The following is a 25,111-nucleotide window of genomic DNA, read 5'->3' as shown; positions in this document are numbered from 1 at the left end:
ATGTCCAGGTGAAAAACATCTTTAAGACTTTCAGTCGAAGAAGTGAAGGAATACAAACTGATCACTTTTGCAGAAAATTTCACCTGCAGTCCAAGTGACCGGAGAGCATAAATTTTGAAGCCTGTCCACAAATTCAGGTCCCGACTTTGACTAGGCCATTCTGACACATCAAAGTACTTTGATCTAAACCACTCAGCCGTAGTTCTGGCTGCGTGTTTCGGGGTTACGGGGTTGGATGATGATGCTGATGCTGCACATATGCACTGTGCAAAAAGAAATGCCCCTTACTGTTTGCCAGTAAATCAATGTATGTATTTGCAGTTTTACTTCACTAAGGATTAGCAATGGCATTTTTACTTAATAAATACCAAAAAATGGCTAAGATTTTTTAATTTTTGCTTGTTTGGGAGAATTTTTAAAAGCTTTCTTTAAATTTAGAAGTTTACTCACATTGAAGCTGCTGTGTCTGCACAATTTCGGTAACACTTTGTGTTGTCACGTCTTTGTAGTCTTTTCAAAACTGGACTGGTTGGAGAACAGCTGGAACACTGCACGGACTAGAAGACTTTCAAACTTCTAACGGAAAGTTAGAAGTTTGAAACTTACTACTTTCAGCTAGTAGAAGACAAGCTGAAAGTCAGAATCTCAGGGGGATTCTGAATTTTATTTGAAAGGAAATCACAAAAATTGTAAATTGTTTTCCTTCCAATGGACTACTTAGTGTTTGTCTTTCACATTAAATTTCCGTCAAACCAAACTGGATTTGTTCCTCAAAAGCAGCCTAGTTAAAAAAAAAAAAGAAAGTTAATCCTAGGCTCTCAGGACTTCCTGACCTTACCTTTTGCATTCCTTCCACAATCACAGTACAATCACAAGAGAGATACATTTCCAAGATGCATTTTCACTGTTGGTGGTTTAAGAGCAGCTCTTGCTGCAGATCCTGCGTCCGTTTTAGAATATCCAGATTTCCGATTGGTCTGACCTCAATATGTTTCCCCTGTGTGGCGGCGGCCAGCCCCGACTGACCCCAAATAACTCACTGTTGCTCTCAGGCAAGGCCAACGTAAACCATTTTTTTGTTTTTCTCTCTCTTTTGATCAAATGTGCATCTGAAAGGGGGAATTGTTGGATCAATAAAAATCTTTCAGAAAAGCTCGAAATCATGTTGAGTTAGAAGCAGCTTTGGAAAAAGCACTGCTCTAATAAACGAGCATGTCCTTGTTTTCATATAAAATATTAATGTCCAGCGGCTGATGGAGCTCTGTTTGAGCGGGCAGAGATCAGACAGCCCCGCCGCCCCGTGAGCATCGAAATTCTTCCAGGCTTGAACTGTGGAAGTGGATGCAGATCATCTAACTGGCCTCATTTTTTTTCATTAAGCAGATTTCAAAGTGGCAAATGTAGAGAATTCAATACATATCTGAATTTGATAGATGTATCTTACTTAACCTAATATTGGTTTCACTGATCACCTTTACAGTAAGCCTCAACATGATTCTGCCACCACCATGCTTTACTCCAGACCGCTGCTTCAAAGAGAATATTTTAATGCAGGTTAAAAAAGAAAAAAGTCTGATGTAGATTTTTTTTTTTCCTATTTTGCTTGTCTAAAAATGTTTTGGGTCTATTCTCGGCAACAAGGACTTACTTTGAAAACAACAGCTGTGGTTAGCCAGGTTCACTCGGCTTTTCTTTTTTTTTTTGAGTAAAAGTTGCAAGTTGTTTGAAATGTAAAATGAAGCAATAGAAGGAGAAAAAAAAGGTACAAATAAAAGAAAAAGTTTGAGTACGAACATATTCCATTTGAGAATATACATCTTTAAAACAAGACATTTTGAGATTAATCTCAGAAATATTCTAGAAAAAACAAAACAAAACAACAAGACATTTCCCATAAACAAAAGTAATATATTTGTGAGAAAAAAAAACTCAAGTTTTGAAATTAATCAGGAATTTTCTAGAAAAATGTACAAATTTCAGAAGTTTTACCTGTTTTTTTTGTTTTTGTTTTTTACTTCTGAGGCTTGGAAAACTTTAAAATGTCACGCATTCTTGACTTCGGAGACTTAGAAATGTCCACCTTTCTTTTAGTGCATTTTTGACTTTTCAACCTCAGAAAAAAATCAGGAAGCCGAGGTTGAGAAGCATGTTTTAATTGGCAGTCATGTACAGTCTGTGTAAAAAGTATCTAAATCCTGCAGTGACCACCAAAGCTTTTCTCGTAGCTACAAGAAAAATAAAGAAAGTCGGTCTGAGAAATGTTAGGCCTTAAAACAGCTTTTTACAGCACAAATAACTTAAGCCGTGAAACATTAGCAGTCATCACATGACACTTTATAACTGTATATTTTTCGCTTTTATATTTATATATTGCATGTGAATATGTACAAACTGGAATATATATATATATATATATACATATAGAAAATAACCCCCACAAAAAAAATTATGCACGGAAGGCTAAAACATCTCATTTTAAAAGAACCTCCCCTCTGGTGGTGAACATGACAGTGGGCCAAAATGGAGGAAACAAGTCTCTGAGCGTCTGCTCCGTCTCCTGTGACTCCAGTGGAAATGTGTAGTGATGTGCTGATTTAGCGAAACCAATTGTTGCTGCCGTGTTTGACAATGGTTTGGAAACCCAGACCGACTTTACTTTCGTAATTAAAATGGTCAAAATTGGGCTAAGGAAGTGATGGGAGAGGGGTAAAAAAAAAGGAAAAAAAAAATTCTCAGAATGCAAGAGAGACACCACACATAAATGCATGAGCTAGACTGAGGATCGACGAGTGTCGACACTATCCACCCAGTCAGCAGGCGGAACCCAGGAAAAGGCACGACACACGAGGGATTTCAGTCTTTGGGAGTTCTTCTGGCAGGAAAGAAACGGAGCGTCCGACCGCCTCCCTCCGCCCAGAGGCTGCGCAGATCGGCGAAGGATGAACCTCTGCAGACGCCGTCACTTAGATCCACAGCGAGCGGCGCAGTGAGAAAAGGCTCTGATGCGGCCGTCACTGCAGCTGGACTCTGTACGCTCCGATGAGGAGCTTCACCTGAGGAAAGGAGAACAGTTCCCCACATACGGTCAGCCTCCTGTGTCTATAACATCAAGAACTTCCTAACTTTGAGGTTTTCTCGTAGTTTTAAATGTCACACTTATAATACGACATGGCCCAGAGGCCATTTTCACTTAGTCAAATGGGTAAGAAAAGAGACCATGCCATTCAAGTGAGGCTACAAATCATGACCCAGTCTTGCCCACATCTATGGTCGGAGCAGTAATTAAAATATGAACAAGGTTGGGGACACTTCCGCATATAGCAGAGCTCCCCTTTTTTGTCTAGCAATTTTGCTAACTTTCAAAAACCTTTAGCACGTTTATCTTCCCCTAAATTAAATTTTTCCAGATAGATTCTAGAGCAATAATTTACTCGGCTGTCTTGTAAACTTTCAGTTGAATAAAGATTGACATCCGTGTAGACGTTTTGGTTACCAACGTTTATATTCATGCTCTTATTTTGAAGGGGAGGAAGAATGTGTAGGTGGCAGTTTCCTCATGGTCTCTCACTGCTTCCCCAGAAATAGAGCGAGACCGCATGCCGATTTAAAAACAACATACAGGAGTAAAATAAAAATAAAATCGACAGTAGAGATCAAGATATACTCATGAATACAATATGTAAGGGCGATACAGAACATGCATAGATAAAATTGGTGCTCAACGGTTGTAGCTTCCCCCAAATAGTGAGTTTGTAATAGTGCTTTAGCATTAGCTTCAGCTAAATACTGTATTGGTTTAGCATGTTAGCGTTAGATTTGGGTAAATATCGTGTTGGTAATAGCACTTTAGTGTTAGCTTCCACTAAATAATATTGGTATATCACTTTAGCTCCTGCTAAATACTGCTTTGGTATAGCGCTTTACCTTTGACTGAGAACAGTGTTTGTTTAGCGCTTTGGCATTATCTTCTGCTAAATACCATGTTGGCATAGCGCCTTAGCGATAGCTTCCACAAGATACCATATAAGTATAGCGCTTTAGCATTAGCGTGCACTAAATAGTGTTCACATAGCGATTTAGCAGAACTAGTGTTGATAATTAGTGCCTCAGGGTTAGCACAGCTAACTTTTTTAAGTATCAGTGCCAAAACCACTGAATACAAAGCAAAAGGAATTGTGACAAAAAAGGTTGGAAAATAAGCCAGCTTCTGAAAAATCTGCACAGCTTAAATTTTTAAAGTGTTAGATAATGCATAGGATGATTTTCCCATCAGAAACAAACTTCTAAGCTGAATTTAATTTTCCATCTAAATCTAGAACATTAAATGTTTGGCGGTTCTAAAGAGGAAACAAACATGGAAACAAGTAGAAATGTCTAATGGCAAACCTCTGCCACCATCTGAAGATATATATTTTTTTTACCTCTCTGACTGAGCTCCGTTCTCTAATTCTGTCTTTAGAGCCTTACAGGACTGACACGTCTTCTGCTGCCTTCGCATCACCAGAGGTTTGAACTAAAGCTGCAGCTCTTAATGCTTGAGCCACGACACAGAGAACAAAAAAATCACATGATTCCCGAGGCTCGTCAATAAGACCTTTGGCAGAAGAGAGAGCTGTGCGTTGGGGGCAGCCAACAGAAACTAACATCAAAACTCAAGACAGGAAACCGCTCCAGGTTAAAATAATGAAGGCCCAATTAAAAGATTTCTTCAAAGAAATCAAAAAGTTATTGTGTTCTGCTACATATACAGACAGATTCTTAAACCAGCCTCTGTTTTTCCAACATCTAACGAGGCGTTCAGTTTGCCTCGGAAGTCTGGGTTCAGATCAGGAAATGACGTCATGCCCATGATGCGAGTGTCTCGCTGCAAGTCGGAAAACCGGTGGGATTTTCTAGCTGTTGTGGCAAAGAGCCAGCAAAGCCAGTGGATGCTGAAATCTGAGCTGGAATCCTGACTTCCCCAGTCAGGATTCCAGCTTTAGGGCGGGCTCTTGTGACTTTTACAATCGTAAACTTAGAAAAACATCGTCATCTAAAGATTTAGATAAAGCTGATGCGTCTCTGGTGCAGATATCTAAAAATTCTTCAGATAAATTGATGTTTTAAACGACAACAACAAAAATTCTTTGCCGTTAATGCAACCTCCTTTAGCCAGAAGGACAGCACTACTGTAGCGGCTTCTTCTAGAAGCTTTCCCATGGCTGCAGCACACAGGAAGTAGGGTTCCCACACATATAGAGAGGGCAACAAGACTTTAATCTGTAAGCAGAGAAATGAAAGAGAGCAAGGAAAGTCACACGGAGGACGAGAGACAGAGAGAGAGAAAGAGAGAGACTCTATTCTCTTCAGCTCACAAAAATGGACACAGACTGGAGAGTCCACAGAGGACGGTTGGTTTTGTGCCTAACTAACCATGTCTGTACTGATTCGGCCATAAGATGTGGATCATTATCCTGCAGAAAGAACCGCCCGTGTGCTCCAACAAGGTTCCCATGGTGACCGGAAAAGAAACATCATTGCAAACTGCCTCCACCCACCATATTGCGGTGATTTTACAAATGGTTTTTCTCATATATATTCCTTTGTTGTCCACCAGACCCACCTGGAGACAAAGCTGGTCTCAACTAACCAAAACACAAAGTTCTAGTCCAGGTCCAAGTTTGCACACTCCGCATGAAGACAGACCCCATCACTTCCTCACAGCAGGTTGCCATGTAAATACTGTATGACTGTTGCTAAGGAAAGTGATGCAGGATATATCCATGCTATCGGTACCGGCAGATAGCAGTCATTTTTTAACATGACTACTACTTACATGTCTGACAAATAAAACTGAGCCGATATTAACAGATATTTATTTCCATCTTGATGATGTTTGTTTCTGAAGAGGGAGGAAGTTGCTCGTATTTGGTATTTGTTTGCTCATGTGACGGTGATAACTAATATTACTAAATCTCTTGTTACACTATGCAAACACTCAGTCAACACCGAGGAAGTTTCACTTATCTTTCCAGGCTAAATGCTTGAATTGGCTTCACAAGCAGAGCTGTGTGCTGCCGACAGGTTAGTGAAATATGTATCATATAGATAAATATCAGTTATTGGCCATAACAGCAACATCAATCCACCATTTTACTGTAATTTGACGGATTAGATGTGTGGCTCATTCTGCCTCTGATGAATGACATTCACTAGAGTGCACAATAAAGCAGGTACGGCGTTGTAAGAGTTTAGAGGTTTTTACTGGTGTTGCTGTGAATTTGTCACCTTGGCTGTTGGTGCTTCAGCGAGACGGATGAAGAGTTTGTTGATCCCTGGAATCGGGCTGAAGGAGTAGATGAAGTGACTATCCTGAAATGTTGAAGAGACACAAACAGGACAAAAGGAAAGATGATTACTACACAGCATAAAAGCGTATGTAAAGAAGCAAATTCTTAGAAAGATTACATTTGGTATATTTCCATGAACTGACCAAATATGGAAGCATATGTTTTCAGAAGGTAACTAGTCTTATGAAATTAGTTTGAATAGATTTAGCTGTGATATATTCAACAATTTCTCAAAGATGATCAAGAAAATATTTTTAATCCTGATTACCGTTTTATCTGATTCTAATTATTTCTACATAATTATTACAGTCTGCTTGTGTAAAAGGTCAGATCTATAGTGAGAGTGAAAGCTTTTCTTTGAATGAGCTCTAAATGTTGCAGTGTAAGTTGAGCGTTTTGAAATAATCACAAACGATGTAAGTTGACCAGTTACGTGTAAGTGGATCATTTTTGTGAATTTATTGAATTGTGTCTTTGTGAGACAAACATTTGGAGTCACAGATTAAAAAAATGTTGGTTTTTTTTATTTACAGATTTTTCTTTTTTTTTATTGAGAAGTTGCTAATTATAGAGACAAAGTTAGCAATAGTGGGGTGACTATTGTTAACAAGGAATTTGCAGATACGACCTTTGTGGTTCGAGATAAAATCATTTCCACGTGCAAGAAAGTCTGGCACCTCTAGTTATCACACAGACCGTAAGAGGTTTGTTTTCCAGTTCCCCGCTGTTTTCACACTTTAACCAATCAGTTGTTTTTTTAATTTAAAATCTGTTTCACTATAAAGAAAACAGCAGAATCTGCACCAACCAGGAAAATAGGCAGCTGGAACTTGTCGTTGAGCACCACAGCATGAACACTGCAGGGCCCGCAGAGCCTGGCTATGATCTCATTCAGGAAGTTGGCGTGAAAGATGAAGAGCAGAATGCCTGAACCTGGAGTAGAACGGAAAAAAAAAAAAAATAGAAAAGAAGAAAGATTTGAAGTCTACATCAAAAGCAAACTGACAGCGCCTGAACTCATGTAAACTCGGCAGGAGCTTCGTTTTACAAACAGATTTTGTTATATCAGCCGGAACAGAAACCATAGTAACACTGGGAATCTACGGACATCGACATCTTTGATACGCATATATAATGTGCCGTAAAATAATACTCATACAGGCTGAAATGTTTCTTTCAGATGCAAATTTCAGAGAATTTATTTGAAAAAAATGTTTTTTTATTTAGTCTCCCTCAGTGTTGAATTTAAAAAAGTAAATATGTAAATGTAAATATGTTACATTCAGTTGTTATAAAAATGCCATATCTATCAAATATGACTTCAAAAGATATTTTACTTTCTGATTTAACAGCTTGAAATTGGGCCTCTGTCTCTTTAAAAACTCCTGGTCTTGCTGAAACTCCTGCTTCAGGAAGTCATCAGAACATCACTCCTATTAAGCCTTTAACATTTTTTTAGCTGCTATAATGAGCTCAACGCAGTGAACAGTCCCACCATATATTTACCAATTCCTGTTGACTAGTCTGAAGGAGTTGAGTGGGGGAGGAGCTTCATCCTCAAAGGCGGAGCTATGTCCAACCGGGCATTTTATACAGTTGAACGGTTGTCACGGGAGATTAAAGCATTTCTCAAACATGAATAAAAGAGTCAAGTATGTTTTTGTTGAGGGAATAAGACTATAACATGATACAAAGCTAAAAAAGGTTGACATTACATAACACTGCCCATTTAATAAAACAAATAAAAAGGAGTTTCACCTTCTGGTTGTGGCTGCGCCTTGTAGAGAAACTCCATAGAAAAGTCGGGTCCCTCACAAAGCCTGTGGCAAGCCAGAGGGAACACCCGCTCTAAAACCACCAGGCGGGACTCAAAGTACGCTCGGATGGTCTCCTCTGCCACACTGGACAGCCTGAAGGACAGAAACATAAACAAAAAGTCGGTTTACTCTACTGTTGAATGGCATGCGACATGTATCAAACAGATTACTCCATCCTAAACGCAGGATGACTTTTTAAAGACTCAATAATGTTAACATTTTTCAAAATATTCCCGCAGAGTCAATTTTTCGTAAAGACTGAATGCAAAGCTTTAATAAAGAAGAGCGATCATGAAACCTGAAAGTAGCACTTACTTGTTTATGTGGTCCTTGACGAGGTCGCACACCATCAGGTTGTTGCTGAAATTGGCGAAATACAAAGCATTGTTCTTGTGCTTTGACAGGATGTTGCAGTCCGCTCCGTACTCCAGCAGGAGGCGCACTATGTCAGCATTCCCTCTTTTGCAGGCCTGAAACGGAAACATTTTTCAAAAGTGGAGAGAAGAGATTAGGTTCCTCTGATTCATTTGAACAAGTGGTCTGAAGGTCAAATAAATCTAAATAAATTGTGTTATTGCTAACATTAATATTGCCTGAAAATATTACCAAAAAAGCTATTTTTTTAAATTAAAGCTATGAACATTTATTTGAAAGTTATGCCGAATGTAAAACACATATTAAAACATATATAGAACTCCATAACATATATTAAAATATTATATGAATATATAATACACTTTGTAAATAATGGCCCTAATACCCCCTCCAACAAATAACATTTGTACATTTCACATATTTACAAGAAGCTCTGATGTTAAAAAGTCATATCTTTCATAATTAAAAGGCAAACATTTTTGATATTTGAACTACGATATCCTCTGACAATATAGTCAGAAATTTCTAAGAGGAAAATATGAGCTGTATGGGATTATAAAGTCATTTGGTACACAAAATGCCCATTTTGCACAAAACGACATTGTGACAACTGAGATTTGGAATATTCTGCAGCTCTGCTTACTTTCATCAGTGCCGTTTCTCCTCCCAGCGTTTGAGCATTGACGTAGGAACCGGCCTCCAGCAGCATAGCAACAGTAGTCAAAAAATTCTGCCAGGAAAGACAGATAAAGTTGTGAGATTTTGTCTGTCCAGGATTCCAAAGATAATTAAATGGTTTTTTGTTGACCCAGCTTGCGTGATGGATACCTTTTCAGCGGCGTGCATCAACGCCGTGGTGCCGTTCTTCTGTCTGGCGTTGACCCTCACTCCCTTCCTTATTAGCAACCTGAGGATGTCATCCTGCCCCCCCGCTGCAGCCAGCATGCACAGGGACATGCCACTCACGTCCTGTGGACAAACGGGAACAAATGGCGACGGCTTTAAAACACAGAATTTAGTAGGAGTACGTACCGGACGAAAGTAAAATGGAGAAACATCCTTAAAATCAAAATCAATTTTAAACTATTTTTACACTGCACCAGATACACAAGTACATCAATTTAAATATTAAGACGAATAAATACGGAAGCGCCATAACTGCTAAAGTTAACTAAAACACACAACTCCAAATTGCACCAATATCCATTTTCTGACTTTTCAAATTGGCATATTAGACTATATTAGAACGATTGTGTGTGTGTCCATCTTATCAAAAGACCTGCCTCGGGAACCAACGCAGGTTGCAACATATATATCACACACAAGCAAACGTTAGGGCACAAAATCTCTTCGAAGAATTTTTTTTTTTCACAAAACACCTTATCAAGCCCAGATGTATTTTATTAGAAGTGATAAGTTCCTTACAGTCAAACATTAACTGAAGCTACCATACAAGTAAACAGGATGAACAAGCAACAAGTGTTTTTTTTTTTTTTACAGCAACATTGCATACAAACAAAAACTTCCACAAAGCTATTCACGTAAAAAAACCAAAAAAACAAACAGAAAATAAATTCTTACCACACCATAAAGCTCCACATCCTACTATCCTTTGCTACTGTATCTGACCTCAAAGCACCCCTTCAGCCAAACTGAGACCTCTGACAGCGACTCTAATGACTTTGGTATGAGAACGTGAACACAGGTTCAACTTAGGTTCACTAGCAGCTACTAAGGCTAGAAAAAACGTCTCTGTAACAGGCGTGTAATGCTTAGTTCTTAGAAGAACGTTCTCTCTCTTCAACTTAGCGAGAACAAAAATGACCATCACAAAGTTTTTAACTTTGAAAAAGTATCTATACAACACAGTCTAAATAGCATATGCCTTGTTGAATGTACAAAGGAAAATAAATAAAATTTGTACTGAACTTTGACAACAACAAAATTCACCTTCTTTCCTGTTTTTTTTTTTTTTTTTTTTTTTTTTAAGCAAGCAATAGGACTCAATACTCAACCATACTGTAACTTCCACATATTAGGAATTTAAACTTTTCAGCCACTTTCTGTCAGGCACATTGATAACATCAATCCAAAAATAGTTAAAATAACACATTTTTCTGCCAAAACACCCCAAACAAAACAATAAAATCTTAATGTCAAGGTCAAAATTTGCATAATTGATGTGATCTTGGGTGGATAGAAGGATTAAAACAAAATACACCACAGTAAGGCAGCTGGATCTTAGCAAGTAGAGATTAATGGGAAACAACCAGTAACTCATAGTGTCAATCAAGCACAATAATAAAATGCTGTAAACAGTCGCTTTTTAGTGTTACAAAATATTTTGTAATACAAATGGGTACAAAGAAAAACTATTGCAACTAATCCATAACATGATCCTCTTTAAAATCCGGTAAAGAACCGTCCATGTCTTAGTGAAAAGTGTACAAGATAAATTCTATGCTATAGTATTACAAGGAAGTTGATAAAAACCTACCTACAGTACCGGCTACTGGTTGAAGACATGATGTAGTAATGATACACAACAAGGTACACTTCTCACATTAGCTGGCTTGAATGCAAGGACTCTCTAAAAGGGTTTCTGTTAAATAAAATACATAAAATGCTACTAAAAACAGTACAACAGGAAACAAAAAAGGACTTGCATGCAAGCCAATTCTCAGTCAGAAATCACTCTTCAAATATATTTAAGAGTTGGATCCTTTGGATATTCGGTCACAGGATTTACCACATAAAGTGAAAAATGTCTCAAGCTGCTGGCTTTCTGTGGTTGATAGAGATCTGCAAATCCTTGTCCAATAAAATGTACATTGCACCCCAATGTATAAAGTGATATGCATTACAGATGAGTAACAAAACACTGGTAGTGTCTCATTTGAGCATGTCATATTTAAAAATCTTCTTAAACCGAGTGAGGTTATAGAACAATCATTCTTCCTTTCCCACATCTGGGGATATTCATGCAACAAAGAAGATTGTTTCACTGGATTTTGAAAACATAAGGACATAAAAATAAAAACATAGCTGGTAGAATGTCAGGACTGTCTGAAAATGCAAGAATAAACATGAAACAAGTGAGATCACGGCAAACAGGCATTGTGGACGACACAAATGCAGCTTTTTTCCCCTTCCCCACTCTAATCAGATTGAGGTTAAAGCCACAGACCTCTCATGTCCTCACATTGTTTTTGTGCAAGTCTAGTCAAATTATTTACAGGGAGAGATACACGGGACCATCCCACTCACTGCTCGAAGTCTGAGTCTCTGGTTCGGGTGGTCTATCCTGTTTGGAAGCAACTGCATGACCTCTTCTTTTTAGTGACTGTATAGAGTTATGTACAAAATATTTCACTTCCCTCCATGTTCTGGTGTTCAGTGCCGGTTCGGCAGCTAAACATTTATCGCATTCCTTTTTCCCCGGCACCTTCGCCAGCTGACAAAAGTCTCCAAATTGCCGCCTCACTGCTGCCTGTTCCTCCTCGCTCCATAAACGTTTGTTTCTTTTTTGAGGCTTCACGCCCGGAGGGGCTCGTTTTTTCACAGAAGACACCGGTGCGCTTTCCTGTACCACCGGTGCACTTTCAGAGAAGGCATGTTCATGGATTGAAGGAACAACCTGCGCAGTCGTGTGGACCCTGGTAGGGCTGGTGTGGTAGGGCGGGGTACTTGAATGGTCAAGAGGAGAGAACGAAGAAATGACAGGCCTACTTCTGTCATTTAGCGTGGAGAACGCAGAAATCATTGGTGCACTTAGAGTATTCAACTGTGTATATGTAGGAACCATTGAAGTACATGGGGTATTAAAATGCGTATAGGAAGGAATCAGTGGAGAATTTGTAGTTTCCAGTGGGGTATACACAGATGACTGCAACATACCTGTAGTATTCTGCCCATAAAAAGACGACATGGACAGGCTGTGGTTGTTCTCTGATGCGTATACAGAAGACATTAAGGTATTTGTAGTGTGGTGTGGGGTAAACGTAGGAACCACTTGAGTATCTGTGGCGCTTAGTGGTGTGAAGTTTGAAATCAATGGCTGACTTGTGTGGATCATATTTGTATTAGAAGAGCAAAATGGCGTATAACTAGCGTTAATATCCTGGGAGAATGGTGATGGTTCCCTTATGTTTGCCGCAGGTGGCATTGTCATACAACAGTTCAAGCTACTTTCTTGCAAGTGATCTGGATTCACGGTTGTCATTGTACAAACACTTGTCTCCTCCATATCGGAGTTTACGGTTTGCTCTGGAGTTTTGGAGCTCTTTGTATTCAAAACGTCCTTATTGCCATCAGACCTCAGCTGGTTATTTCTCCTACGCATTGTTTGCAATGTGTTGTGGACATAGTTTTTAATGTCCGTCCAGGACCTTCCTCCAAGATCTGGCTCAGCAGCTATGCAGGCATTGCATGCTTTTTTGCCTGGAACCTTCATCCTCGTGATGAATTCATTCAAGTAGCGTTTGACAGCCATCTGTTCCTTCTCACTCCAGGGTCTTCTTTTTAAAAGCTGCTTTGGTCGGGTTCCTAAAAAAATAAGAGTATAAGGAATTATAATTTTTTTTATTTATTTTTTTTTTTTAAAGAGAAAGTAAAAACAATTGGAAACCTTGCATGTATTCAACTGTTTTACCTTACAAGCCTACTGACAAAAGGTTCAAAATGTGCGCAAACAACTTAAAAGTTCAACGTTCTCCTTTTTGAAAACTTATTTACCTGACAAACGTGAATTGAATATAGGTTGTTCTACTATTATAAGTCACCTCTCTTTTCAGGGCTGAACACAAAATGTAATGACTTTTGTCATTCTTCAGGGTGCCACCTTTTGGACCCTAATGCAGAAAAAAGTCACAGCATTTTCCCCCAAAGGTAAGAAGCTGGTGACTGGTGTGTGTGTGTGTGTGTGTGTTTGAGAGATTGTACAGGGGTGGTTCAGCTATTACAAATAGTCGGTTTTTGTAGGAACCTAATATTGTAAACATGAGCCTCTTGTTTTAAATCAAACTTAAGTGTTGTCGTAACTTAATATAAACTGAAGAAACTCTTTTTGTCACCATGGTAGAAAAGTAGAAATTATAGCAAAATAGATTAACGTACAACCAAAAGAGAGAGGGAACAAATCATACGTACCATCTTTTGTAGTGCTTGGCTGACTTGTTGGCATTGTTCTATCCATTTTCAGCAGTTCTTTGCTGATTTCCTCCAGTAGTGTTGCATTTTGAGAAAGGCTGTAACATTCTTGGCTGCTCTTTCCCAACATTTTTGCTACTTTGTCCAGTTCTTGTTGACTGAGGCTCATCAGCTGCCAGCAGGTGGAAATTTGCTCTCTTCCAGATGAGGACAGAAGTGCTTCTGAATTTTTAACGCCACACTCAACTGCAGCTCTTCGAAAACAATCCAATCCTCTTATGAAAGAGGGCCCTTCCGTCCTTGCAAAAAGGTACGGGTTAGTTTTGGAGACGCCTGCTTGCTCTCTGTTCTCAACAAGCAAGTCAATTGATGAAACCATCCTGTCTGTTAACAGAACCAGCATGTTTCGTCCATACTGGCCTTCAAGTTCCAGTCTTGTAAAACTGGAACGAAGTTCCAGCTCCAGCTTTGTGCTTTTTTTGACTTGATCCGCAGAGAGAATACATGTGCCTCCACGCGTCCTCTGAGAGTACGTTTTCAGAAGAAGCCTTCCAATATTTCCCAATCTTCCCCTGTTAAAAAGACACACGTTTGCCAATGTGGCTTCACCTAGCTTCTTCCATGTCGACATGCTGGCATTGTCTTTTAAGTCCTTCCTTGCTTCTTCCTCTTCTCCTGTAATAAATCTGTGGAGTTTTATCAAATCTTCAGTCACAGTTGTCTTGTCGACATCCACGTTTTTGGTTTCTTGCTTTAAAGAACAGGCAAGTGCTTCACGAGAAAAACAGTAGGCCCATTTCGTGTCAAGTAGTTCGATGAATTTTTTCAATTCGCCCTCCGTTTCACTGTCCTCCGTCATGCGACTTTCTCCAAATGCTATCTCTGCTGCACGCTTTAGAGAGTAGCCAATCTTTGAAACCAGGGAAATAGTTTTAAACTTACTAGACGTTGGGTCGAAGCCACTAACTTTTTTGACCCCCTCAACAGCTAATTCAAACTTAGATGGTAGACATATTTCGTGAAGGTACTTCACAGTCTTGTCCAGCTCACTCACAGCAAGAACAAACCTACCCAACTCCCTCATCTTTTGTGCAATGTAGGCAAACTGAGACTTATCATGATCATACTTGACAGACAAGGTATTGCCGTATTTACAAATAAGTGGGTCCAACTGGATATGTCTTGAAATGTCATCTTGATGCATGATTTGAATGATTTCTTTGCAGCTTCCAGTTAAAAACTCCGACATTGGAAGTAGATCGGAGACAGAATTGCAACTGCTGGATCGGTTTGTCTTTTCGGAAGATCTCTGCTCTCCCTTTCTAATCTTACATGTTCGCTCATGCCTCCATAAATCAGTTTTGCGATAAAATGCAAGACAGTGCTGGCAGGGCAAGAAGTCACGCACAGACACGGCTGGTTTCTTCAGCTGCTTCTTAGTCACAATTTCTCCCTCGCCACTATTAGAAATGTCACAATTCTCGTAAATTCCTTTATGGCGAATCTGGTCCAGCATGGTCTGTCTTACTTTGGAACCTTTAGGAAAGTGCATGGCATGGGCAACATCTGGTTCTTCTGCGTGCTTACGTTCCAAGTGCCTTGCGATTTGAGTAAAATAACTTTCGCAAAACACGCACAAGTGTTTCTTGTAAGTTTCCTTTTTTTCTTTAACCACAATGATGGGTTTTGTTTCAACCACTTGCTTGCGGGTCCTTAGACTTGATCGCGTCGGTATCATGATCTCGTTTGTTTTTCTCCTCCGAAGCCATCGTGTTTTAACCGTCTCTTCTCCGTCAGACTTTGTAAGTGCTTGATCCAAACCATCAACGTTTTCCAACAATGCACCGTCTGTGTGCTCATTGGAGTCTTTCCCTTCTTCGGCAGCTTTACTTTTGCTTGCTTTGTGCTTTTGTCCAGTTCCCTCCTTTACCTGCTTTAACCTCTTGTCTGCATTTTTGGTTAAATCTAAATTAACAGTGTTCAGAGTCATTTGGGTTGATAATGTACCGTTTGTGTCATCTGAGATCTTCTGTTCCTCTCCTTGACTTTTCTGTGTGACTGAAGTTTTACGTAATGTATTCTTGGATTGAGTTTTATTGCTTTCCCCCCGTAGTTTACGTTTATGTTTCTTTGCTATTAATTTTTCAGCGTTTGTGCTAGTTTGGAAGCTTGAAATTCTACTGTCACTCTGCGGACCATCCATATCTTGTGGGATATTCTCCTTTGCTGCTGCCTCTTTATTTCTTTTAGCTTCAATCAAGTTCCTCTCTCCTTCATATGATCTCTTCTCATCAATAGTACTTGCCTGCAAAAAAAGAGTAAATGTAAGACTTTTTGCCAAATCAGATCCCACAAATATTTGAATTGAATGAAAAATATATGTTTTAGATGTAACTAATTAAGGGGAAGGGGTAGAGGCTGGCGGGTTTACTGAATTTTGGCAAATATGATGGTGACTTTGTTAGTTCTGATATTAATTTTGCAATTCTGCTGCCCATCTTCTGATGCTCCTTTTGTCTTTTAACACTTGCACCTTGGCAATGCCCCATTAGGACTCAGGCTCATTCAAACAGAGCTCAAAGTGATCGCTTTTTAACCCAACATCTGCACCAACAACCTGAATCTTTAGTACAAAAACCACATGTGACCCATTTAAGAACATTTAATGGCTTTATTGGATCAAGCAGAGCTTTAACATAAATGTCTAAGCAAGTCAGGATGGGGGTGTCAGATGAAATGCTACATGAAGTGAACAAAAATGTGCACTCATGCTAAATCTGCATGCATTATATATGACTAAAAAAAAAACAATTTAAGTTTGAATACCAGTGTTACAGAATAAACTGGTAATTTAACAAAGTGTGTCACTGATGTGGCCATAGCAGCTAACAGTGCATGAACTGGCTCTTCAGGGTTACAAACAATAGGTAAACTTTAGGAGTGTCCTGCCAGTCACAGTTATGCTCATATTGTAGCTAGGTTTTTCCTTTTTTAAATACTCTTACTTAAGTAAAATCCAAATAAAAAAAAAAGTTAATGAAGACAATATGACATGTTTTGAAATCATATTTACAGTATGTACCTGCTTGAAAATGGATCTTCCTGTCCAGGTACTTAGTGTGTTGTCTTCCACTTGCTTGTTCTCTGCAGAGAAAGGCAACACTCGTCTCAAATTTGTACCTTTTCCATACATTTTACAGCTCTACAGCCATGATATGATTAACATAAGACTAAATGAGTCACGGAACAAACATTTTTAATGCACTGCAATAAACAAAAACATGGTGAATAATTTTAAATAAATGCCCATTAAATATTAATGAAGTAGAAAACCTTCAGTCTCCTTAAAACAGCTTTATAAAACAACTTGATAACTGAGAAATGGAAAAATATAAATTTTTTTGTATTACACTCGACTGTGTAAGCTAGTTCCTAACAATAGCTGGCAATGAAAACAGGGTGCTAGATTAAAAATATAAACTTCTTAAATACTAAGCCAATTCAGGTTTAAATTATATGTTCAATAAAAACAGAAAATCTTGGCTGATTGTGCTAAAGAACATGCAATCCTACATTGCAATCCAGTAAAGTAATTACATTTTACAATACGGACAATCTTACAACCTTACCAGAGAATAAATACAAGTTAAAAGACATAAAATATTGTCCTACCTGATTCTGTAGCGGAGGCAAAGTTCCTTTGAAGATGAAGCAAATATCTTGACAGGATGTTTCTTTTTTAGGAGGTGTGAAGAAATCAGGTCTGGTGGTTGATCTTCAGATGCAGTTTGAAAAACTTACTCTCTCCTAACAACTACAGGTCATTTTGGTGCTAGCTAACATGCTGCTTAGAATATAATGAGAAGCAAACACCCATGTGGCAGAAAGTGACCAGAGTAAACTGATTCTCCCCATACAGGACTCAATTCATAACGTAAAAGTAAAAATCCCTGACTAAAAGAACCTATAAAAAGTATTCACCTCATTGGATATTTTATCCTTTTTATTGATTTTACTAATCAGTCATCCACAAAATGTTGCTTTTATGACATCTGTTTTTACAAAAAAAAAAGATACAACTTGTCAAAGTGAAAACTGTCCAAAAATACATAAACTAAACATTGAATTGAAGAGTGAATATTCACTTATTTTACATGAAATGTTTGTATTTAATTGTCAGTATTTTGTAGAAATCCCTTTTCAATTTGACTAAAGGATTTGTTTGGTAATTTTTCCAAAAAAAAAAAAAAAAAGCCAAACTTTGTTGATCATGATCGATTTTTTTTTTTTTTAAAGCAATAAAAGTTTGAAACATCCAAAGAGGTGAATACTTTCTATAAATACTGTATGAAAAATACTTTGCTCACACAGAACCGGACCACCATTTTAACAAACCACCTCACTATTCGCATTACTAACCGTGCCATTGGCGCACTATTTGGGGTAATATTTCCTCTGAATATTTTTAATGGCTTGTTAAGTCATTTCCAGCAGGCATACGTGTTTATCTTTAACAGTGTACGAAACATGACTTTAATTCTCACACATTCACACAGGGCAACCAAGGTGCAAGCTGGTAAATGTGATTCTGATTTGAAATGTTGGGAGCCACAAAACGAACAAATCTAAATACAGAATTAAGCTCAGCATGAAAATAATATGCATACAAGCACCAAATGAATACCTCTTGTTCCAGATTGTAGTCCTCTTTGGAATTGAGTGCTAATTTAACAGCCATGTAATCTCCGCTTTTCACAGCGTCTCGCAGCTCACCTGTCAGACACGAGGCAGAGCAGAACAGCGTTTATCCTGTTCCTACTGCTGGTCTGTTACTCAAACTCCTAAACAGATGGATGTTGGTGTGTGTAGTGTGAATTTTATAAAAAAAAAACAAAAAAACACATTTACAGTACTTTTGAAAAGTATGGTAGAAATACACAACCTCGACAGTTAGTAGAGTTTTCTAGTGAGGTAAAAAAACAAACAACAACAAAAAATCAGACCTACTCCTCCATCCTTCACTACTACATATAAAGAAAATCTGATGATTAATTATAATCCCAAGTTAGCTGGAAGCCAAAAATCCCAATAATCTTATACTTCTATCAAAACTTCCTCCTTAAGAGACTTAAGCTGATTTATTCAGTCAACAGAACAGACGTGCTGTTTGTAAAGGAAAACACTCACTGGGTGATAACGGTGGACCTGACAAGATCTCATCCTCTCCATTCAAATGCTTCTGAAAGTTATCTAGCGTCATCCAGTCCAGGTTGAGATCCATTCCCAGGCTCAGAGTGGCTTGACCCCTCTCTGTACAACACAGAACAGAAAGACCATCAGCATCCAAGCAGCTTCAACTGTTGAGGTAGGGGATGTGGGATCTGAGCCCAAACAAACCAGGCTTACCAGATTTATCGTTGCCCTCTGGTGGTTCCTGGTTCTCGTCACATGAAATGAAGAGTCTGGGCTCGCTGTCGTCTCTCCTCTTCCTCCTGTCGTCGGCTGAACTCCTCCTCTCCCAAGATGGACGCTGGGCCTCGTCTGCCCTCTCCTTTCGCTCTCTGGAGTCGTCTGCTGGCCGCGGTTTCCCCGTGGACTCCTCTTCCCGTTCGTCGCTGTCCAGGCTGAAACCGTGACTCTGGCTGGCTCTGGGGGCTGCAGGGGGTGAAGACAGGAGAACATCACGGGTCAGAGATACGAAATGAGTTTCCTTTCAAGGTAAAGGTATCGGCTGCTTCAGTAGTTTCCACAAACATTCCCACGTGTGTTTAGGATTGTAATCCTGTTGGGTTCTCGGGTTCTTACTGTCGATTTTAGGCGAATCCATCCCGTTTCGTCTCTTATGTGGGTTTAGTTCAGTACGGATCTGGTATCAACAGGTGTTTATCGTAGGTGGAGAAGCCTCAAAATCACAATTCAAATCTGGCCGTAAAACCCAAAATGAGAGGTCGGATTCCAGTTGTGCAAGAGGAACCCCCAACTGAATAATTCACATTCTTTAGAGCTGAAGCGATTAATTGGATCAATCAATTATTGAAATAATTGTCAACTAATTTAGTGGGCGATTAAATTAGTTGACGATTAATAGACGTAGCAACTGATTAATTGTTAGTGCACAGAAACCCCCCTCCCAAAAAAAATGCCACTTGCTAAAAAAAGAAAAGAAAAATCATATTCAGAGGACTAATTAAACCAAACATTTATTATGAATATAAATAGCTATTAAGTTAAAAACACTTAATTTTAAATGGCAGTTCTTGCCCCTATAAATTAAAAAAAGAATGCCAAGTTACAGCATCTTAGACAATAAAATGTTTATTTTGTCTTTTTTTTTTATGTTGTTTATTTGCATCTTTTAATATATTTCTAATATTCCAGATTTGTTAAATGCAATTTTTTTTTATCCGATTGACTTAAATATTACAAAATGAAAAGCTAACACAACTACCTGTACAGAAACATGTCGACCATAAGTCTGTAGCTTCATTGTTTGTTTGGTTTTTGTTTAATAATTTAAAAAGAAAGATGTAGGAGGGTGAAAAATCCTCCTACTCCAGTTCTGCTTTTGTTTGGTTTTTTTAAGCTTTTACCTCCATTAAGAAACATTTTTGACGTGTGCATTAAGATCTTTTAGAGGAAAAAAAAAATCTGATTCAGCAGATCATTCTACAAAGAAAGAACCCCACAGATAAAAATAAAATAATCTGTTTGGTAGAAAAGCTAAAAGAAACTTTTCATGCTAACCCTCTAACTCTAACTTTCTGTACAAGCCTCTGAAGTTTGACCATCCTTATTTCCAACTTTTCAAAGCATTGCGCTGGTCATGCCCAACGTTTTACAACAGCTTTTTGATGTGTGTGTGCTGCAGCTTTACCGTCTGACGGCTTCGTCCGCTCGGTCCTCTCCAGCTCTGCTTTCTGAGACGGAGACTCTTTGGTCGGCTTGGGGATCTTCTCGATCTTTCCGATCAACTTATATCGACAGACAGAGAGAGAGAAAAAAAAACGCAATAAATGAGTCTCTGACGAGCATCACAACGTCTGTTCTGAACATGAAGGACGGTGGAGGTCTGTACCTTTGTGGGTTTGCTGCTGCTTTTCTCTGTGACTGGCGGCGGCCTGCGGGGGGCCCGGTCCTTGGCCTCGCAGTTCAACAGGAACTTTTCGAAGAGATTCGTGGAGCCGCTGGCGTCTTTCTGTCCCAGCGCCTCCTCTTTAGTCGCCTCGTCCTCTTTGACCTTACTGGCAGCCACGGTGGTGGAGGAGGAAGAGGATGAAGAAGAGGATGTAGAGGAAGAAAGGGCTTTCTGTGGCGCGGCGGGCGCGCCGTCACTTCCTTTGCTCTTGGCCTTTTTGTGCAGGCTGGAGTTGTCGCTGGAGTCTGACTGCAGAGCGCCGTCCTCCTTGCTTTTCGAACTCTGACTCTTGGGTTTTTGGAGGCCGCCGTCTGGTTTCTTGCTCTTTTTCTCGCTAATGAGGTCCTTGATGCCCTGCAGCTTCACCTCCCACTTGCCCTTCTTTTGCTTGATCTTATCTTCCAGATTGAGCTTCTCCGCCGGCTTGGCGACGGCCTCCGCCGAGCCCGAGTCCTCCACCTGCGACTCGGACGGCCCGTCGCTCAGATCCTCCTCCACCGGAGCGGCGGCCTCGTCGTCAGAGCTCTCCACTTTCCACTCTTTTTTCACCTTCTTCTTCTTCCCATCCTCCGTCTTGATTTTCTTATGCTTCCCTCCGTCCTTTCCCTTCTCCTTCTTTTGCTTTTTGGAAGACAGCGCTCCGTCCTCCTCCTCGTCAGAGTCGGCGTAGCGCTTTTTGGGTTCGACCTTCGCCTCCTTTGGGGGAAAGGGCGGAGTCGGAGGGGCCTCTTCCTCTTCGTCGTCCGTTTCCGGCGCAGGGAGCGGCTTCGGCTCGTCTCTGCGTTTGTCCTTCTTTTTCTTCTTCTTCGGAGGGGGATCCTCCTCTTCTTCCTCCCGGATCCTTTTCTTCTTCTTCTTCTTTTTGACGGGGGCCTCCGTCGGGCGATCTTTGTCACTGTCGCTCTCCGAGTTGGCGTCGAACACGTCGCTCTTTACGGGCAAAAGCTTTTGCTGAACACAAAAGGACATCATCAAATTTTTTTTTTAATCCTTTTTTAAGAAATGTACATTAACCTGCCATCTTTGAGTCTTACCACAGGTTTCTTGGACTCGGCCTCTTTCTTGGCCTTCAGCTCGGCCTGGTGCCTCTTAAACGCCAGCAGGACTTCATGGCAGTCCTCTAAATGGGCTTCGGGTTCCCAGGTGTCGTCGTCAGAGCAGTAATTCTTCCAGCGGACCCTGTAAAGCACTTCGCCCTGACAACAAGCAGAGGAGCCATTAGATCAAATATCACTCTTCATGTCAGCAGGGGTGCTGAGCTTCAGGATCCCTGGTGGTTAAATATAATAACCAGCAGGAGGTTTTCTATATGCTGCCTGAAAATTTACAGCCTTCCATCCCAACGCTCCTTTGCAGTTGGAGTGCTGCACACGTTGGTACTACGATGAAGACTGTGATCCGACACAGTGATTTGTTTTTGATCAAAACATTATTTTTGAGCTCAGACAGTGCGAGGCTGACGGCACGCAAGAACTGAAAGTCTATTACACTTCAACCAACTGGGCAAATTTGCATGAATGACTAAAAATTTTAATAGAAAAAAAATAAAAAATTTCTCAGACATAAATGCAAAGTCATGTGTTTTCATATAGTGAAATTGTGATACGCGTTTTGGGCAACGCTGCATCAATTTCACTTGGTTGTACTTTAGATTTTGACACAAATTAGCCTTTTTTTGACTATTTGTATTGTAAAAAGAAAAAAAAAAGAAAAGAAAATCCTACATGTAAAGCATGGATACAGGAACCCGTTAATTAGTTTCCATTGTTTGGCTTTGACCAATAACAGACTGATCAAATACTGGGGGGAAAAAAATCCCCATTTAGTTAAATGCATCAAAATTAAGAACTCCCACCTTTTTTTCTTACATAAATGCATCAATGGACAGCGTGTACTTTGACACACCTTGAATTCACTTAAAAAATTAATTCATTAAATGTAAGACATTAATGCATCTTCTCTTTGGGCTTTTTCCTTCAGAGGTTGTCATGGCGATATACTACATAAATTGGGATACTCTTGTAATTCCTATATTTTCTACTGGATGGAGACCTGCTACCTGTTATACATTTTCCCCCCTCAATTTAATAGGCTTTAGGCAAAAATAACAACGACATAAAAATAAATAAATAAAATTGGTCAACAATCGGAATCAGCAGTTCAGACCTCAAGTGATAAGGGGTGCAGCTGTAAGATATAGTGCAGTTCTATTTAAAATGATCAAGTTTTAAGCAGTTTATAACGACTAAATTATCTAAATTACGTAAATGTTTCTTAACTGTGGAATTCTTTTTGTCATAAAGCAAGACTTTGCAAAGACCGGTGTGAGTTGAATGATTGCCTTGAATATGCTTTTCTGGGTATAGATTTCACTCTCGGTTACGACCCATTAGGTGATTGTTTTGTTTGGTAATGTAGCCTGACCAAACCTCCGAGGAAGCATCATTCACAACTTTACAACCACACGCACTTAACCATTTGACCAGTTTAGCCACTGAAACGGTAAATGTGACAAATGCACATTTGGAAAAGATTCGTTTATTAAACTCTCAAACGAAAAGCTAGTTTTCAACGCTATTGCTCCAAAAGCATCGACTGTATTTCGTCGCTCCTCGCAGCAATCCTGTTTATTGAGTAAATCTGCATTACAAGGTATATACCGCGCTCAGTTTAGGAAAGACCAGCTTAAGCAATAGTTTCTGCTAAAATGTTAACATGCTAGCTGGCTTTAGTACACTCGCATGGACAGACTTCAGTAACCATTAAGGTTTGCTGAGAACCAGTTACACCAGTGCATTTTCTGCACGGTGATTGGGGTTATTATACGTGTCTTTCTTCTTCTTTTTTTTTAAAAGGATTTTGAGTTGCAGCTGTGCAGCAACAGCCATGATGAAAACATTTGCCTGTCCTTGGCCTCAGCAGGGGAGAAGCAAGCGGACATCATGGGAGAAGTTGTGCAGGGAATCGGTGCGACGTACTGGAGCAGCAGCGAGTCATAGTAGAAATGCACTACTAGCATACGTTAGAGTGACTTAGACACTATTAATTGCATCGAAAATTACGTGAAGTGCAGTTTGGCAAATGGGTTTATTCTCACGAGGGCATTGCGTCGTCAAAGTGGGAAAGAAAAAAAATTCCAGCCATGTTTGCCCGCTAGCCGGGAAGCTAGTTAGCCGTTAGCTTTACCTCTTCCACCCGCATGTCAATAATCCTTTCCACTTCGTATACATCTTCTTCTTCGTCTTGTTCGCTTTCAGCCGGTTCTACCTTCTCGGCCTCAGCCGCCATGACTGCTGGGTTGAAAGCTTTTTATCCAGAACAGCGCTATTTCAGACCGGTGGTTCAGGCCGCCGTGCTGACAGAGGTAGGACGGTGGCGCACCTTCGCGGCACAGTCCGCTCCGGTTGTGCTGTTCAGCTTGGACTGAGCGCAGACAATCAACCGCCTCCTGCTCACGGTGAGGCGTTCAAGTCACCCCACCTCCTGTAGGAAAGACTGGATACTGTATGTAGCTGCTATGAGAAAGTTCCTAGTAGCTGTTAATATCTTAGCGATTTTTCCTTATTATTTTAACAGAAACTGAGAAAACACTGTTTTTGTATCAAACATGCTTAGATGTTACATTAAAAACGTAATGTAAGTTATACCTTTCATAGTGATCTACTCGTTGTCTCAACGTTTCAGATTTTTGAGCAGATTTAAAACATTTAACATCAAGTGTAGCTCATAAGTTATTATAATTACACTATAGTTTCTACAGTTGTAAAGGCCAACTGAATGTTACTTTGTTTCTTGTAACCGCCGTTAAAAGTTCGGTGCTTTTATTTTGGTATAACGTAAGTAATATGACGCATCTATAGTAACGGAACCACAGAGCTACTGGAGAAGATAAACAAGGACGGCTTCAATAAATCTTCATTTTACCATCAGTTCCGGCCTTCTCAAAGTTGACAGTATTATACATTGCCATGTATTTCAAAGTATTGTGAAAGAAAGCGTAATTATTAAGTTTATACAGCAAGCTTTTAGTCTACATAATTTGTTATGGTTCTTCAGCTTGAAGAAGAGTGATGCGTTTTATTAGGGTGGACTTTGTTTTACATCTACCAATTTGTTTGAAATAAAGTGAATTTATTAAAATATTATCACTTGTATTCACAATACATGACAAACTTTACACTTTAGTGCATAAATGAAAACAAAGTACTACAATTTAGAATGCACACTGAGACGGGTATAGCAGCATTACTGTAAAAAGTGTTTCCACTTATAATCGTAGACATTTTTATAATAGTCTGTGCAATTTG

The 25,111-nt window shown here is 39.5% G+C and overlaps 1 protein-coding gene across 3 annotated transcripts; it reads right to left on the bottom strand.

Annotated features, from left to right (window-relative positions):
- Positions 1-2,137: 2,137 nt before the first annotated feature.
- Positions 2,138-24,577, bottom strand: mphosph8 (M-phase phosphoprotein 8). 3 transcript variants are annotated; one of them, XM_044131831.1, is made up of 15 exons: positions 24,452-24,558; positions 23,991-24,287; positions 21,839-22,000; positions 20,745-21,755; positions 20,544-20,640; positions 19,076-19,324; positions 18,857-18,979; positions 18,354-18,442; positions 9,350-9,490; positions 9,165-9,251; positions 8,462-8,616; positions 8,088-8,239; positions 7,138-7,262; positions 6,268-6,351; positions 2,138-3,053 (listed from the first exon to the last, which is right to left on the bottom strand). In XM_044131831.1, the coding sequence occupies exons 2-15, from the start codon at positions 24,090-24,092 to the stop codon at positions 3,012-3,014; spliced, it is 2,619 nt and encodes an 872-aa protein (XP_043987766.1). In that variant the 5' UTR covers positions 24,093-24,287; positions 24,452-24,558; the 3' UTR covers positions 2,138-3,011. The 3 variants fall into 3 exon arrangements, with proteins under 3 accessions (XP_043987766.1, XP_043987765.1, XP_043987764.1); XM_044131830.1 differs by lacking the exons at positions 2,138-3,053; positions 6,268-6,351; positions 7,138-7,262; ... (2 more) ...; positions 9,165-9,251; positions 9,350-9,490 and adding exons at positions 9,905-13,066; positions 13,670-15,974 and having other exon boundaries at positions 23,991-24,299; positions 24,452-24,577; XM_044131829.1 differs by lacking the exons at positions 2,138-3,053; positions 6,268-6,351; positions 7,138-7,262; ... (2 more) ...; positions 9,165-9,251; positions 9,350-9,490 and adding exons at positions 9,905-13,066; positions 13,670-15,974 and having other exon boundaries at positions 24,452-24,577.
- Between the last annotated feature and the right edge of the window lie 534 nt (positions 24,578-25,111).

This window comes from Gambusia affinis, linkage group LG11 (assembly GCF_019740435.1).
Source record: "Gambusia affinis linkage group LG11, SWU_Gaff_1.0, whole genome shotgun sequence".
Taxonomy (NCBI): domain Eukaryota; kingdom Metazoa; phylum Chordata; class Actinopteri; order Cyprinodontiformes; family Poeciliidae; genus Gambusia; species Gambusia affinis.
This window is presented reverse-complemented; position numbering and strand designations above follow the sequence as displayed.